This window comes from Lepidochelys olivacea (assembly GCF_965140295.1).
Source record: "Lepidochelys olivacea isolate rLepOli2 genome assembly, chromosome: 10".
Classification (NCBI taxonomy): Eukaryota; Metazoa; Chordata; order Testudines; family Cheloniidae; genus Lepidochelys; species Lepidochelys olivacea.
Window position 1 is genome coordinate 4,023,139 of NC_140420.1, and position 16,412 is coordinate 4,039,550.

Below are 16,412 nucleotides of genomic sequence, written 5' to 3' on the forward strand. Positions count from 1 at the left end.
GCTTTGCGTGAGTTATGAGGCCCGGTCAGCAAATCCCCACCCCCAAAATGCAACCAATGGCTCCTCTTCTTTTTCAGAGTCTGGTACTGGGGCTACGTCTCCATGTATGACAGCGGAGGTTACATCCAGGAGCTAGGAGCCACGCTGGAAGAGAGCAGAGCGCAAGTGGACTATCTTCAACAAAACAACTGGATCAACAACCTGTAAGCAGCTGGCAAGGCAGCAGAGGGGGAAGCCCTGAGTTTGGCTGTAACCTGGGAACAGTCCCGAATCCTAATCTGAATTTTTCAGTGCAGGTAGTTGAGGTGGTGTCTGCCAAGCCTAGAAGTGTTTTTTTCAGCGGGGGGAGGGGAGCATTATTCAGCCAGAGGACCCCCTTTATCTTCCCTCACCTTGGTTTTGCGGTCAGGCGGTGTCCAACCAAGGCAGGCAGGATGCATTCCCCTCTGTGGTTCCTTGGTGGGCGGCATATCCACTCACGGTGCACCCGGAGATGCACACCTGGCCTTCCTCGCACCAGCTGCAGGGCGGGTGCTGCCTCAGACAGACCCTGAGCTGCTCTGGCAGCTCTCGCCCCTATAAAATGGTGTAACCTGACATGACGGACACTGTTGCCCGCTTCTCTGTCCCCACAGGAGCAGAGCGGTCTTTGTGGAGCTGACGCAGTACAACCCCAGCGTGGACCTGCATGCCGCCGTCACCCTGCGCCTGGAGTTCCCCATGGCGGGGCGAGCAGTGGCTGCCATCGCAGTTGGGCCCTTCCCCCTGCTGCGTCTCAGTGGGGGAGTCACGCTGCAGCTTGTCATGATGGTCAGTTCAGCAACCTTGCTCCTCTCAGTCAGGCCTGTGGAGAGAAATTTGGGGCTCCCATCACATTCGCTAGGCCTGCCCCCATTTCAGCCCAGTTACAGGCTTTTGCGGGGCCCCTGCGCTCAGGGTCCTGGTACCATTGTCCCTCCTTGGCAGCCCTGCTCGCAGTCGCAACCTTAGCGCAGTGGATGGACATCACTGGGATCTGGCTATCGGAGGGAGTTACTCGGCCCTGCTCTGCTTGCTGCTATGACCCTGTTTCCCAGACGCGCTTCACAGTTGTGCTGTGGAAGGGCCGTCGGGGACCCCCTTAGGTTGTGCTTTTGGCTCAGGAGAATAGTTGCCTCCTGCTCCCATGGCTCAGAGTCACCTGGCTGACTTGGAGGATTGGGCCAAAAGAAATCTGATGAGGTCCAACAAGGACAAGTGCAGAGTCCTGCACTTAGGACGGAAGAATCCCATGCACCGCTACAGACTAGGGACTGAGCGGCTAGGCAGCAGTTCTGCAGAGAAGGACCTAGGGGTGACAGTGGATGAGAAGCTGGATATGAGTCAACAGTGTGCCCTTGTTGCCAAGAAGGCCAATGGCATTTTGGGATGTATAAGTAGGGGCATTGCCAGCAGATCGAGGGACGTGATCGTTCCCCTATATTTGACATTGGTGAGGCCTCATCTGGAGTACTGTGTCCAGTTTTGGGCCCCACACTACAAGAAGGATGTGGAAAAATTGGAAAGAGTCCAGCGGAGGGCAACAAAAATGATTAGGGGACTGGAACACATGACTTACGAGGAGAGGCTGAGGGAACTGGGATTCTTTAGTCTGCGGAAGAGAAGAATGAGGGGAGATTTGATTGCTGCTTCCTGAAAGGGGGTTCCAAAGAGGATGGCTCTAGACTATTCTCAGTGGTAGCTGTTGACAGGACAAGGAGTAATGGTCTCAAGTTGCAGTGGGGGAGATTTAGGTTGGATATTAGGAAAAACTTTTTCACTAGGAGGGTGGTGAAACACTGGAATGCGTTACCTAGGGAGGTGGTGGAATCTCCTTCCTTAGAGGTTTTTAAGGTCAGGCTTGACAAAGCCCTGGCTGGGATGATTTAATTGGGGATCGGTCCTGCTTTGAGCAGGGGGTTGGACTAGATGACCTCCTGAGGTCCCTTCCAACCCTGATATTCTATGATGGTTTCCCACCCCCATTGCTGGGCCCAAAGCCTGCACGCCCATCACCACTTCTAGTACAAGGGATACAGTCACTGAATACGTCCCTTTTGGAGGAGTGTTCTTTGGGTGGGAGAGGGAAAAATTCCCCCTCAGGCAGAATCCAAACACGTTTCATCCTCTCTTCTTATGGGCGATTGCTAACAGATGAGGCCTATGTACCGATGGGAGGCACCTTAGGGCTGTGGCATGGTCAGGCCCTTTGACAGACAAAACCCCAACCTCCCAGGAGCCTCCAGCCGGGCAGTTTGCCCTAGGGGACTGGGAGAGAGTCATGGAGCCTTGTGCTTTGATCCACCCCAGGTTGGGCAGGCCATGAGGGTCTAACAAGAACTTAGCGCACCGCTGCTCGAAAGTGAGTCCTAAGTTAGCTCTCTCGGCTGGGAGCGCTCTAGTGACAGTACCCTTGGCCCCTCAGGCGCCAGAGAAAGGGAGAGCCTTGCCTCACTCTCCAGTGCTCACCTATCACCAGCAAGTCAGCAGAGTTACACCAGGGACTGGTTTGGCCCAAAGTTTCGGTGGCAGGGTTGCAGCCATATCATCATCATGGGAGTTAAAGGCCAGTAGTATGGACCCCATTCTGCCATCACGGGACAATGGCCCTGCCACTGCTCCAAGGGGCCAGCACTGCAGTTCTGTAATTGAGGCCCTGGGTGATCAGCATTGCCCCACTCTGAACACCTCTTTCTGGATGAACTCTTCCTCCTCCCCTACATTACAGGTCTTCCTCATGGTGTTTGTGGTCTATTTTGTGGTCTCCGAGTCCCTCTTCATCAAGAAGGAAGGCAGGGCCTACTTCACCGTATTTGGGAGCTACAGCCAATGGCTGCTCATCCTTCTGACCACCTGCACCGTGGTGGTGCACTTAAGCCAAGCCACCATTGCTGACCAGCAGTGGGCAAACTATCTGAAGAACCGCAAGGGCTTCACCAGCTTTCACCAGGTGGCCTTCCTCAACTCAGTCTTCAACAGCCTGGCTGCCTCCCTTCTCTTCCTGCTGACTGTGAAGGTATGGCAGTGGGCCTGCTGTGAGGTAGTGCAAGGTCTAAAATGCACGTCATGCAGATGGGGCAACATTTGAGTCAGCTATGCCTGTCCCAAGTCTCCTTTCCTGTGCAGCGTTAGATCCAGAGCATGAGTAGTAATTAGATCCTTGTCTCTCCTTTATTAAGAGTAGGACAGGTTACACAAACACCTGTCAGGGATGGTCTAGATAACACTTAGTATTAGATACTTAGATACCTCTTGAGGTCCCTTCCAGTCGTATGATTCTAGATACTGCGGTACAGCTGAGGAACGGCAGCCATCTCGCTTTCCGAAACCCAGCCTTGAAGATGCAAGGGTGACCATCAGATCCCCATTTGTGTAAACCAACCAAACTGATATGGAATCAGTGAAACACAAACGTGGAGTCAGGTTCGCTCACTTCTCAAAGGAGACCTCTGCTTCGCAGGCCAGATTGTCAAAAGAGCTCAGCTCCCAGCCCCTCCCAAAACCTGATTCCACTTGTTGGTACTGGGCACTTTAGCAGATCTGTCCATGAGCCCTTAGACAGTATAATGCAATACACCAACTCTTATAATATTCTGGTCTATAAACCTGGGTTAAATTACATAGTGCTCAGTTTGTATAGGAGATGAACTTGACCATGTTCTCTTCACCAGATTTATGTATGTGGCACCCTGGTACCCAGCTGTATTTAATGAATAGTAATGGTCATGAGATGTAGCTTAAGTGCAACTGCAAACTAGCTGTTCAGAAAAGGGCTGGTGACGCTAACCATACCTCCAGAAATGTGCGCTAGGTGCTGTAAAAATAGAACAAAGATACTCCCTACCCCTTAGACCTTACAGGGTCAGACAAGAGACAATGGGGGTGGGGGAGCACACCCACACAATGCGACAATAATGCAGGCCAGCATGCCGGGCCAGTAGTTTCTACACACCAGCAGCCTGGCCATTATACTGGTCTGTGCTCCAGCAGAGAGCCACACATGGGGTTGGTTTTATCCTTTGAAGCCTCCCCCTGCCCTAGACCATGCTGCTACGGTTGAGATGAGGAAGTAGCACTCAAACTAGAACTCCCTTATTATAAACAGGCAGGGCTGCTGACAGGACGTTCTCTGCAAGGGACCCTCGATTCTGAAACGTCCTCCCCTCCCACCCCTTAACCAGAGCCTGGATGCACGAGGCTAAGCGACACATTACTAAGCATTAACACGAACTAGATACCTTTTAGTTCACACCCCCAGCATTCACACAGGGGAGAGACAGCGCAGGTCGCATGTCTCTAGTCTAAAGCGCAGGGCCATGCAGGCAGCTTTAGGCTCTCAGGTCCGTTTGACTGATAAAAACTTCACCCGTACACAGTTTGGGGGGGGGAACCAACGTGGCAACAGACTAGCAGAGCGCAATGGCTGCCCAGGCGGCCAGCAGGAGCAGCACACGCTTCTTCTTCTGAAGTTTGCTGTGTTTATTTAAATGAGTTCGAACCCCCCATCCGAGGGCTGCTTTAGCCAGTGCAGATGTTTTAACGGCGGGGGTCGAAAACAGGCTGAGGGTACTTGGACCTTCATCAACCACATGCCAGCAGTGCAAGTGGACCCAGAACACCGGGCAGGGAGTGTCTGTTTCTTTGCAACAGTGCCCCAGGGTGGAACGCTACCCCAGAAACACATGCAGCAGATTCCTTGATCCCCGCGGGTATAAACCTGGCTTCTCTTCTTTGGTCTCAGGCTGCCCAACAGCTGCGCTTTGTCCGGCAATGGTCTGTGTTCGGCAAAACCCTGCAGAAGTCCACGAAGGAGCTGGCTGCTGCCGGGCTGGCCTTCGCGCTGCTCATCCTTGCTTATACCCAGCTTGGCTTCCTGGTAAATGTTTATTATACAGTCAAGACACACCCTAAGCTGGGCGTTGCTGAGGGAGAGGAGACTTGATTAGCTACAAAGGGAAGGGTTCATTAGAGAGACCTCAGCTCTGATCCAAGCCAGAGCATTCTGGTGAGTGAGGCTCAGCTGAGGGGGCCAAACTGCAGTTGGCCCCTTCCTGGCCTGCAGTAGAGTCATCAGTGGCTGAGGCGACCATGGGGATGGAACTCCAAGAACTCCTTGAGGCCCCATTGGCAGGGGGCACAGGGGCAGCCCATCAATGTTGTAGCTGATAGATGGAGCAGGGCTCCCGCCTCCTAAGCCCCTGTGGTGTAGCTGGGGATGCTGCTGCTTGCCTGCCTTTGCAAGGCGCTCAGAGGTCTGGGACCGAAAGGCAGTCTCGAAGGCGGGGTATGGCCACTCGGCCATTGAGACAACGGCCTGTCATTGCAACCCCTGCGTTTCCTTCGCAGCTTTTCTCCTCCTGCTCGGAATCCTTCCGCAGCTTCAGCAGCAGCCTCCTGCTCCTCTTGGCTGTGGTCCGCGGCAGCGTGAACCTCCGGCTCTGCCTGCCCGAGCCCTCGGGGCTGTACTACCTGTTCTGTGCCAGCTACATCGTGCTGGAGATGTGGATCGTGCTGAGGCTGTTTGCCGCGGTGCTTGTCCACCGCTACCGGGAGATGAATTTCGAGCTGTACCGCCCGGCCTTCGAGCCCCAGGACTATGAGATGGTGGAGCTCTTCGTCCGCAGGCTGAAGCTCTGGATGGGCTTCAGCAAAGTCAAGGAAGTAGGTGCACAGTCCCATAGGGCTCCACCCTCCACCTCTGTGCAGTGTGCTAGCCAGGGGGAGGCCCAGTGCTCCTGGCTGGTGGGTCACGGCCAGCCAGGAGCCCCGGTCCCTTGTGGGCCACATGGGATGCATGGTTTTGCAGTGTTTCGGCTGGCCTTTGCAGTCACAGGGCCATGGGGGCCAGTGACACAAACACTCTGATTGTTTCCCCCATTGCAGTTGTGCAGCAGGGTGGGGGCAAACGGTGACAGGCCACTGCTCACAGCAGTATGGGTCACAGGGGCCATCACTGGCAGGAGGCGGAAGGACTGGTAACAATAGCTGGTGTCCCAGGTAGAGGACTGGTGGCAATGCTCGTGTCCTGGCTGGCAGAAGCAGAGACTGCCCCCAGCATTGTCCCCCGCATGTCCATGTTGTGCCACCCCCACAGTTCAGTTGGTTTCTAATCAGGCTGGTGGGTATATAAACCCCGCCCCTCTTCTCATTCAGGTCACCCCACCATCCGGCCAGGCCAAGTGGGGAGCACTCTGCAGTTGGAGACAGTCATTCAAGGCTGACGTGAAGAGCTCACCCCCATCCTGCCTGCTGGCCTGGAGCAGGCGCCTGCAGGGGGTGCTCCCACCCTGGGGCGACAGGCAAGGGTTCACGAGTGCCTGTTTTCTGCACTAACCCTCTTTCGCTCTCGCTTCCCTTCCAGTTTCGGCACAAGGTGAGGTTCGAAGGGATGGAGCCATTACCATCCCGGTCCTCCAGTGACAAATCCTTCCGGGGTCCCACCCCCAGCGCAGCCTCTGACAGCTCCAGGGCCTCCACCTCTTCGAGCCAGCTGGACGGGCTCAGCCTGGTGCTGAGCACCAGAGAGAGCTCAGAGGTGGATGCTGATGTCCAGCGGCTCCTCTCCCTCTTCGAGATGCTGCTGGCCCAGTTTGACCGAGTGAACCAGGTGACGGAGGACGTCTACCGCATGGAGCAGCAGCTGGAGGACTCGCAGAGCAGGAGGACCAGGACGAAGTACATCCAGATGACTGAGGACCTGCTGAGTCGGTACCACCTGGGGAGCACAGATCAGGGGAGACAGGGACTTTATCCTGAGAACTTTTCCGACGCCGACCTGCATCCTCCCGGAGACCCTCTGTTGCCCTCCCATCCCACCAGCGCCCTGGGTGCCCTACAGAGCAGCACGGGCTGTGCGCCCAGCCGGATAGTCCGGGCCAGTAGGGGCCTCAGCATGGCTTCTTCTCTGCTCTCCCCGCACAAGACGTATGCCACCACGGCGCCAGTGGTCAGGAAGAAAAAGCCACTGCGGGCAAAGAACAAGGTCCACCCCAGCATCAAGTAACTGGAGACCATGTGCAGCGTCTCTGGGAAAATACCTCACTGTCCCTCCCCTGGGAAGGCAGAGAGAGCCTCATAACGTGGCCCGGGAAGGTTCCACCGCAACTCGGAGTCAGAAACGGAAGTTGCAGGGAACCGGCGTGGAAAGCTGACGCACTCACGCCACACCAAGGACTGGGGAGCCACTGTGCCCTCCCGGGCTCTTGGCCAGCTTAGATGCTAGCAGCATCACTGCCGCTTCGGGATACGCGGCTAAGAACACAGGTGTTGCCTTGAGCCTCCCAAGTGCCTAATGAAGATGGACACAGCCACTGTGTGTTGTACATACTGGCAGCTTCTATTACCAAGGTGCCTCAGTTTCCTGTTTACTTTAGCGATGGTTTCACAGCTTTTTGGTGTCGTTGGAGACTGTTTGGCCCTTCAGTCCAGGACAACCTAAGAGACTCAGCTTCACCAAGAAGGCCAGATGAGAGAAGCCGCAGGGGTCTCACCTAATATTTAGCGTTGGCAGCAAGAGGGCAAGCAACATTAATCAGGGCAATATTAAAAAGAAGTGTCTCTCTTTTTAAGTGACCCTAGCTTCAAACAAAATGAACAGATTCCAAAAGCAGAGGCCTGTTATTGTTAAGTTGTTTTATCAAGAACTGCTGCGAAGTAAAGTGAATGGTGCAAGGAGCAACTCAAGACGGATTTCCCGTGCTCAGCTGGCTGCGCCAAAACGGGAAGAGAGGAACTGAAATTGCGAGTAGTTAAGGTTTAACAGACTTTTGGATTCACAGACTAGTCACACTGTGGAGGAAAACGACAGGTTTCAGGGGAATATTTAATTCAATATTTGTATTGGCATGAATATAGAGTGACAGTATCTGCACCCAGATCAGTTAGTTTTCAGTATTGGCTAGTGTTATCCTCCAGCATTTGGTACTATTATTTGTATTTAAAGAAATTCAATATTTAAAAAATATGAATGACCATGAAATCCACATTAAGCCACCACTTCCAATGATCAGCCAGTCTTAGGACATGGCAATTAGTGACAGCTCAACCAAAAAGGTACTGGAGACCTGGGGGGGGGGGGGGGTCTTTTAATTGGTCACTTAAAAGAGGGGGCTGCCGGCATGCTGGCTCCATTCCGGCCCAGCTCCCCTTTAGCTACTGATCTTCCCCCAGCCAGTGGATTGAATGGGTAAGTATGGTGCGTTGGTTGCTTGGTTTTTATAGTTGAAGGAATGTATTGACATATGTAATTTTTTTTTTTGGTTTACTTTTTTGTATGTACTGCCGAGCACTTTAACAATGCTTTCCTTGGCTAACAATGACACATGCGACCTTTTTAACAAGAATGGAATAATATATCACGAAAGCAGTATTTTTGTGTAAAAAAAAATCATAAACGGAAATGAGCAAACGGTAATGTGAACGCACTTCCCCAGTGAACCATCCCCAGCAGCAGCCCTGCCTCAGGGGCTGGGTGCCAGCCAATGACACTCAAACCTACTCACCAGCACTCTTAGGAGCTTCCAAAGAGGAACAACAAATGCATTAAAAAAATTAACGCACTAGGTGACGCAGGGAATAAGCCACCTGCCAGCAGAGGCAGGTGGTGAGAGACAGGGGCAGATGGTTCTTAATTTGCTTCTGTCTGGGACAGGAAGATGTATCCGCTCCTACTCCAACCTGCTTCCACTCCCGACTTCGCTGTAATCCACAGTATATCGAGCTACAGCTGTGCTACGCTTGATATGCCATGGCAGGTACTTGTCCAGCACTCCCTTTTAGACAATTGGTGTGGGTAACAATCAATCAAATGCACCTATTCTGGGCAGCCACAGCCTATGTAAATTATTTCCCACTATGGTAAGTGGTGCTACCAATAGCAAAACCTCCCTGGCAGCTAGTGCCCGTGGAAACCCCCTGGCCAGCCCGTGTTCACCTCACCCTTGTCATTCCGCGTTATGTATATTGTAAGTAATTTATACGGGGTTTTGAAATGTATATATTTGCTATATTTTCATAGCATCGGTACCATGTTTGACACATGTAGATAGGAGACAGAACACTGTTGTCAGAGTTATTTAAAGGATGTATTAAGTGCTTCTTTCTGGGAATGTCCATTGTATATAAAGTATTAGGTGACAGAGTGCGTGTGGCGTGCGTGCTCTTGTGCCAGATGAGGTGTGGGCCGGGCTGGCGCTACGGCAGTCCCAACCCATGGAGCCGAGAGTGACAGCGGGATCTTTCGCGATGCACTGTGTTGTTCCCCACTCTGGCTTGCTCAGTGCTTTTGAAAGGTAACATTGTTCTATGGAGCTCTTCGAAACCAAAGGCCAATGTTTGCAGGGGCCATTGTTCATGGTACAGCATCTCCTGTTAGACTCCATCTAGCCTCCATTGCTTCTGCTCTTGGAAGACACTTGGCTTGTAACAGAGCTCTCCTTTCCAAGCATTGCAACTATCTAATCCAGAGGAGGAGAGCGCCCTAAGCGGAAAAGTCTGTGCTCCTTTCTAGCTAAGTAACTTTATAAAGGCTAGAGATAGGGTTTCCCCAAAGACACTTCCATTGGAGTTAGTTCTGACCTTTTTGCTGCTTGTTCTCACTCTCCAGCTCCTGATGCCTTTCTCCTGCTGTGTGCATGAGATGGTTTGCACACAGCGTTGTATTCCAGCAATCCCCAGATTGTATCCAGCTTGATTTTCCTTGTGCTGCACTCCCCACCTGCTTCCCTCTCTGTGGAGACTTGAGCAGCACGCGTGGGGTTTCTTGGCCATCGGGTTTACATCCATGGAAGTTATTGTACTTTTGTACTAGTTGTGCGGAGGACAGAATTAGACAAGATGTTGCAGAGGGCGTGGGGGAGGGATTAGCGTGATGTACAAAGAAAGTTCTCTTTACAACGGCAAGGTGGCTGGGTGGTGATAGGAAGGGCATGAAAGAACAGAAAGCCGGGGGTAAGTAGAGTACAGATGGAAGGAAATGGAAGCAGGAACCACAGGCACTCTTCACATAGGTGATGGAACAGCTGTGGTTGGGGCAAACATTAAGTGTTTGGAATTTTGGAAGTGGCATCTGGAGTGGGAGGACAAGAGTTGGAAAACGGCAGGTGGACGTTAATGGTACCCATCCCTTAGCTGCAGGTACTACAGTCAGTAAGGAAAACAGTGCCAACAAAATCACCACCACTACTGTTCCAGGATAGTTCAGCTACAAGAACTGAACCCAGAGCCAGGGGCAGGTTTTGCTATTGAGTTTACAGCAATTAACCCTTCTATGTTCTAGACAAAAATGGTTTAATATTCCTATTACTGCAATCCATCTGCCCTTGGACTTTTTTTTTTTGAGTCGGGGGGGAGGGGGAGGAGAGGCACATTCAGACTATTTAACCATGGCTTTTTAACAACCCCAGTTCCCTCTACTTTTTACAAGCAGCATGGCCACCGTTTAAGTACTCACCACAGAGTCTCTGCTAGATTCCCAATGCCCGACTTTGGAGACAAAGCAGCATTAGAGGAGAGGTGTATCATATAAACACAGAAGTGCCTTAGTGCCATCTGGACAATCACTTGATTTTCCCCATGCTTGGGAAAAAAATGAAGCAGACAGGCCCCTCTATCAAATTAGAAGGGAAGGGGTGTGTGATTTAACTGACAGTAACCAGGACTCAGCCCTTCTAGGCCTACAGTATGTGCTGTGTGACCTTGCGCAAAGTCACAATTTCCAGGAGGCCTTTTCCCTAGCGGTACCATAGGTATTACTTGTTCACCTCACTGCAGGGACGGGGAGGCTGTGAGACAGAACCAATGCTTTGGGCTCAGTACAGAGGTAACTGGATGAAATCCTCTGGCCTGTGTAACGCAGTCAGCCTAAGTCTAATGGTCCCTCTTCTGCCTTTAATTGATGACTCTTTCAAGGGAGTCTTGGAGGTTCTTGGAGAAAAGGTTTGAGAATTAAGTGGTGTGAAAGGACTGGAGGTAAAGGCTAACTTCTACCAGTATTACTGTATTAAGGAAGGATTTTCAAGTATCTGCTGCCTTTTAAAATGAACAAACATTCCAACATGCCTGCTATAGCTTTCTTTAGAACAAGTGGTAACGGGATAATAGGGCATCTCAGAACGGATTCTTTGTGATTAAATTCCATTTTCTACATTCAGCACACCTTCTGATGTAAGAAGTGTCTAGATCTGGGGAAGGTTAGCCTCAAAAGGAGAAACGGTTCTAGAAATCAGATGAGTTTTGATGATTAACAAATAAGGGAATTAGCACCACTATGTCCAGATGAGGGAAAAGCAAGCACAAGACAGACAAGTGCCCCTAGGATCCTTACATAAGGTAAGGTCTAGTTTTATATTAGTGGGAATTTCACTATTTGAATATCCTTCCTATCCCAGCTCTAGGAACTTTTTCCCACACTTAGGTCTTTTCTACAATGAAGACAGACACTTCCCCCCACCCAATGCTGCAGTGAACATGATACCCTCCCAAGTTTGTTGCACCCCAGCATTCCCATGGCCACTAGCACCCCCTATCTGCAAGCTTCCTCTGCCAGCTTAGCAAACTAATTAGCGTCCCCTTTTCCATTTGGGAAGATAGGACGTGGAGGATGGATGGTTTGGAGTGCAGCTCAGGGAAAAAAATATCATTACCACAGGGTCTCCCTCCCACATTGTAAGAATGTTTATGAGTGCAGACCACCATATGAGGCCAGGCCAGATGAGAACACAATAAAATGATCCTCTCTGATTATAAATATCCATGCTCATATGACACCAGGACTGCTAACAGCTTCCCACATGGATTAAAACAATTGCCCACTACACTAGACAGCATTGCTCTAGTTGTTCCGATTAGGGATCTGACCCCTATGCAGGGAACAGAATTAACTGGCCAGCCAAAGACTCCACTTTTACAGCGCCACTAAACACGTGGTCTCATCTAGGACAGGCTGTAGAGATGACAGCCATTAAAAACATAGTATTGGAGGATGGTTAATATCTCTCTGAGGTAAGAGGCCTCTCAATCAACTGGAATTTCCAAGAGCTAAATGGTATCTGCAGGGACTAGGTACTACGGCTGAATGTATCAGTTAATTGCCAAGGGCTCTGAAAGTCTAATAGAACCTTTAAGAGTTAAAGGGCAAAAATGAGACGCTTGTTGTCAGCTTTAGTTTGGCTACAGTAGATAGTGTATTTAGACTCCCCTCTCCCACAAAAGCCTTGAATAGGCGGTGTTAGAGGAAGTTGACTGAACACAGTTAACACAGGGACAAGTTAACAAGAGATGATGGCGAACTGAAAGCCAAAGCGGTTTGCACAGCCTTTAGTAAGCTCATAGGTGGCAGTAAAGGTTAAAGTTAGGATGCTCCCAATGTGAAGAGCCAGGTTTTTCTTAAGTTAGGCCTTAAAGTGAATGAGTTTCTTATCCAGCTAGCTGTGTGCGCGTGTGTATGGTAGTGTGAATGAGTCTTACCAGTGCTTCTTCTAACTGTAGAAGAGCAAAGATGGGTTAGGACAACTGTCCTGCTACTTTTCTTGGATCCCAGTAGGTGGAGCAGCTCTAGAGCCCACACAGGTGTTTCAGAAAAGCCAGACACTTCAGTCATACAGCTTTGAAGCTATCATAGTTCTCATAGGAGCACTTGTTTGTATGGAGCTTTTAGACACACACATGGGGTTCCTTGAAGTGTCACAGGTGAGGTAGCAAGTATATGAAATCTGAGCTTAGCAGCAGCCAGAACTATTAGTCATGAGATTATACTCCTTGTCAACAGCAATACATTTGACTTGCATCCCTAACTAATAAATACTCTTGAATGTATATTTTGTGTTTATAGTCACCAAGAGATGGTTTCTTATTTATTGCCTTAAGTCTCACAATGATGCAATAGTATCAAGCTGCTTAATACAGAACCCTATCAGCTAGTTAAGGGGTGGGGTTTGGGGGGGGGGTGGGAAATCTATATAATGCTTTTGTAGCAATGGATGATCAGGACCAATGCATCAAAATATTGCCTTCTGGTCAATGTTACATTTGCAAACAAAATAGCCTATTTTGTAACTGTGGGAAATGTTTCTTCAAAATGACAATGTCAAATAAAAACCATTGACTGCTAAGTAAATGTCTGCTATGCTTTTGTTGGAAGCTGCCACAACATCCTCTTTGCCTGTTAGCAATCCATATACACCACTGTCTGAAGGATGCATCTAGGAGGTACTGTGCCACAAGTACAACAGAAAGGTCTGAAAGCTATTAGCTTCAGAGCTAGTCCAACTTGACAACTTCAAATACTGAGTAAATTCAAACCTCTGAAAAATATCCGGTTTTGATTATTGATAACAAATTGATAGCGGGGTAATTAATCAATGTTACTTCATTAAGGAGCTTTGAGATCTTTGATAGATGTTCTACTTTAAAATGAATACAGAATTTGCTCCACGTAAAAGAGACTCACTTCCTTGTGGCTGAACACGTATCTGACGCATGGACTCAACATAGGTCACATGAGGCTCCATATATGTCACCGGGAAACACCAGCATTCCTGCAGCTGCAGCAGGTGGTTACATACCATTACGTACTTTAAGATCTGAAAAATTCACAGGAGGGGAGTCAGCATCTTACTTCTGCCCCAGGTAGCAGCACCCAAACACTTTACAAAGTGGTGCTTCTGGGAACGGAGTCCATAGGTTCTCAGTTCAGTGCTGCTCAGACACGGGTCTACACTTCACCACTGGCCTCGTTAAAGACAGTCTTGAGAGGCCAAGGACTGAATGGGCCATGAGAACTAATCTATGCTTATGCCTAGCCATCCTTCCCAATCAGGGTTGAGGCTAACTGGCAAGGTAGGGTGGGAGTTTGTCCTGCTGCTGCCGCCCATACAGTACCTGTTCTTTGGACAAGTGGGGTTCTAGTACCAGACACCTTTCACAGGTCAGAGAGAAGAAACAGGTCAGTGGGAAATGGCCTTATTGCCAAATGATGGAGCAGATTCATCCGGAGCGATTCCGATACGCAACACGAGAGATTGCCCATATCAGTAACCATACAAATACTTTTATTTCAATTACAATTTATAAACACTCAAAATAGGACATACACATGAGTTACTGGACAGTCCCCTTTCCCTCCAAAAAAAAGTCTCCCAAAGAATTCCAGCTTTCGATTGCTTTGCCTTGGATTCCATTCAAATTACTCAGAAGTTACCCAGTCACTAAAAACTGCTGTTATCCAGTCACTGAGTTTACCATCTTGTTTAGCAAATTAAGAGCTCATCACTCATTTTGATGAGGACAGCAGTCACTGAGAAGTGACAAAAGCCACAATAAAGTAGTCACAGTACGTTCCAGCTTACATAACTTCTCCCATTATCGTAGTGTAGTGTCCCGTTATCTTTCACCACAAGACATGCTACTTCTGAAAGGCCTGGCACACATCTGCATTAAAAGGACCCCTTACAAACAATCCAAACTGCTGGCTTCCAAAGGTGGGACTGTCACCATATGACAAGTCCAATATGGCGATGCTGCCACCAACCAGAGCCACCGGTCATTTAAAAGGGAAGAGAAAATTTTGCATTTGAGGGAAGATTTCTGGCAAGGCCACATTATAGAACAGGTTTAAGACCAGTCAAGTGCACCCTGGTCACACATTGGGCTACCTACTTAGATCCACTCACCTCTCTGAAGATTGCCTTTCAGCAGAGTATGTGAATATGCACAAAGGGGTCAAGTTACTTCCCAGCATCCTGGCCACATTCTTGGGGACCATCCTGCCACCCTTGGAGTCAATGGAAGCTTTGCCACTGACTGCACCAGGAGCAAGTCTGGGCCTCTAGCTAAATCCTTTGCTCATAATTTCTAAAACTGGCCCAAATTGTCTTTGGAATCCTGGGTTTAACGGAGTCTTCATTACAAGCCAGTTTATTCATGGTCAGCGATTTCCATACCAGTTTTGATTACCATTCTCCCCCTCCACTGACCTGCAGACATCTCCCTACTTATATTGTTAAGGTATGAGAGAACAATTTCACTGGAGTGGGAAACTCATGCAGATGTCCTCAAGCAAGGAGAGCTCATTGGAAATAAAAGCAGCTGCAGTTTTTACGGGTAACTTGTGAAGCTAGTGGACATTCCTATAATTAGAGCTGGTGTTAAGAACTAGTCTGAAAGTGCATGCAACTCTCATGAATGCTAATAGAGCTTTTCCACCCATGTAGAGGAAATGGAGATCTCAACTGTCCAGAGACTGTGACTGAAGCTTTCATTTGGTTGGGTCAAAACACCATTTGCTTCTCCATTGTCCCACCAAGTGATGAGTGCAGAACAAGTATCCTGACTTGCTGTTTTGCCTGCTCCTGCTTAGGGAAATGCTTAAATTTTGTACGAAAGCTGCTAGCAGAGATGGATACCTTTAAACTTCACTTAATGTCTCTAGCCAAATAAAGACCAAATGTATAAGCTTGGTGCACTCTGGGATTCTCCAACTAGGGTAGAAAATCCTTCTTATTTCATGATGGTGGGCGACTCAAAGTCAAGACGATGATGTCTATCCGAGTCACATGGCAGTCCAGTAACTAGTTCACACCAAGGTAACATAGCCACACTGGGTTTCCAAGTCCCAGTTGTCTCCCTGTGGCAGTGCTGAATTAGTGTGCAGGGTCAAGAGTGTTCACTCCCCTCTTCCTCCCACCGCCGCATGCCAGAGGGCAGACACTGATCACATGGGGATTTACACAAATTCTGTGAAGTCATCCACTGAGGAGATCAGCCGCTTTCTCTGCCCAGTTTCATAGGTTGATGCTGGGTCCTGTGGTACTTGGGGAGGGGGTTTAGTAAGAGCAGAAGGGTGCATTTGCATCAGGGGGAAGCCAGGTGTCTGGTACTGCGTTTCCTCTCGGATCTGAAAGACCATCACGGAGGAACAGGTCAGCAGGATATCCCCACAATTCCCCCTCGGCATGTTAGTAGGTACAGCTCTCCCAATTGCCACTTGGATCTGAACACTGCATATCACGCACAACCCTGCAGGACCTGGTGTCCTCAACTCCCACTGTAGCCAATGGAAATGGAGGGCTTTTTAGCTGTCTGTAGCTTCAAACCCTATTTCCCACACATCATTCTCACTAGAGTTTGGTTAGTCTGAGGACTTGTCTACACTTCTGTGGGGCGATCGATGCATTGGCGGTTGATTTAGTGGATCGAGTGAAGACCCGCTAAATTGACTGCAGATCAGACTCCCCTTGACTCCTGTACTCCATCGGATCGAGAAGAGTAAGGGGAGTTGACGGGAGAGCGTCTCCCGTCGACATTGCGTAGTGTGGACCCTGCAGTAAGTAGATCTAAGCTATGTCGACTTGAGTTATGTTATTCACGTAACTCAAATTGCGTAGCACTTTTCCCTG

At 49.6% G+C, this 16,412-nt stretch overlaps 2 protein-coding genes across 9 annotated transcripts in view; one reads left to right on the top strand and one right to left on the bottom strand.

The window, feature by feature from the left end:
• The window catches only part of PKD1 (polycystin 1, transient receptor potential channel interacting), a 143,752-nt gene extending 130,634 nt beyond the window's left edge, over nucleotides 1–13,118 (top strand). Inside the window, exons 41-46 of the mRNA XM_084641518.1 lie at nucleotides 78–203; nucleotides 636–810; nucleotides 2,747–3,034; nucleotides 4,760–4,894; nucleotides 5,365–5,679; nucleotides 6,380–13,118. Coding sequence (XP_084497644.1) covers nucleotides 78–203; nucleotides 636–810; nucleotides 2,747–3,034; nucleotides 4,760–4,894; nucleotides 5,365–5,679; nucleotides 6,380–7,021 — 1,681 coding nt within the window. The 3' untranslated portion in view covers nucleotides 7,022–13,118. The remainder of the gene's footprint in view (nucleotides 1–77; nucleotides 204–635; nucleotides 811–2,746; nucleotides 3,035–4,759; nucleotides 4,895–5,364; nucleotides 5,680–6,379) is intronic.
• Nucleotides 13,119–14,049: 931 nt separating this feature from the next.
• TSC2 (TSC complex subunit 2) overlaps nucleotides 14,050–16,412 on the bottom strand; it is a 44,025-nt gene continuing 41,662 nt past the window's right edge. For all 8 annotated transcript variants that reach the window (XM_084640637.1, XM_084640636.1, XM_084640635.1 and 5 more), the window contains one exon: nucleotides 14,050–15,910. In XM_084640637.1, coding sequence (XP_084496763.1) covers nucleotides 15,740–15,910 — 171 coding nt within the window. In that variant the 3' untranslated portion in view covers nucleotides 14,050–15,739. The remainder of the gene's footprint in view (nucleotides 15,911–16,412) is intronic.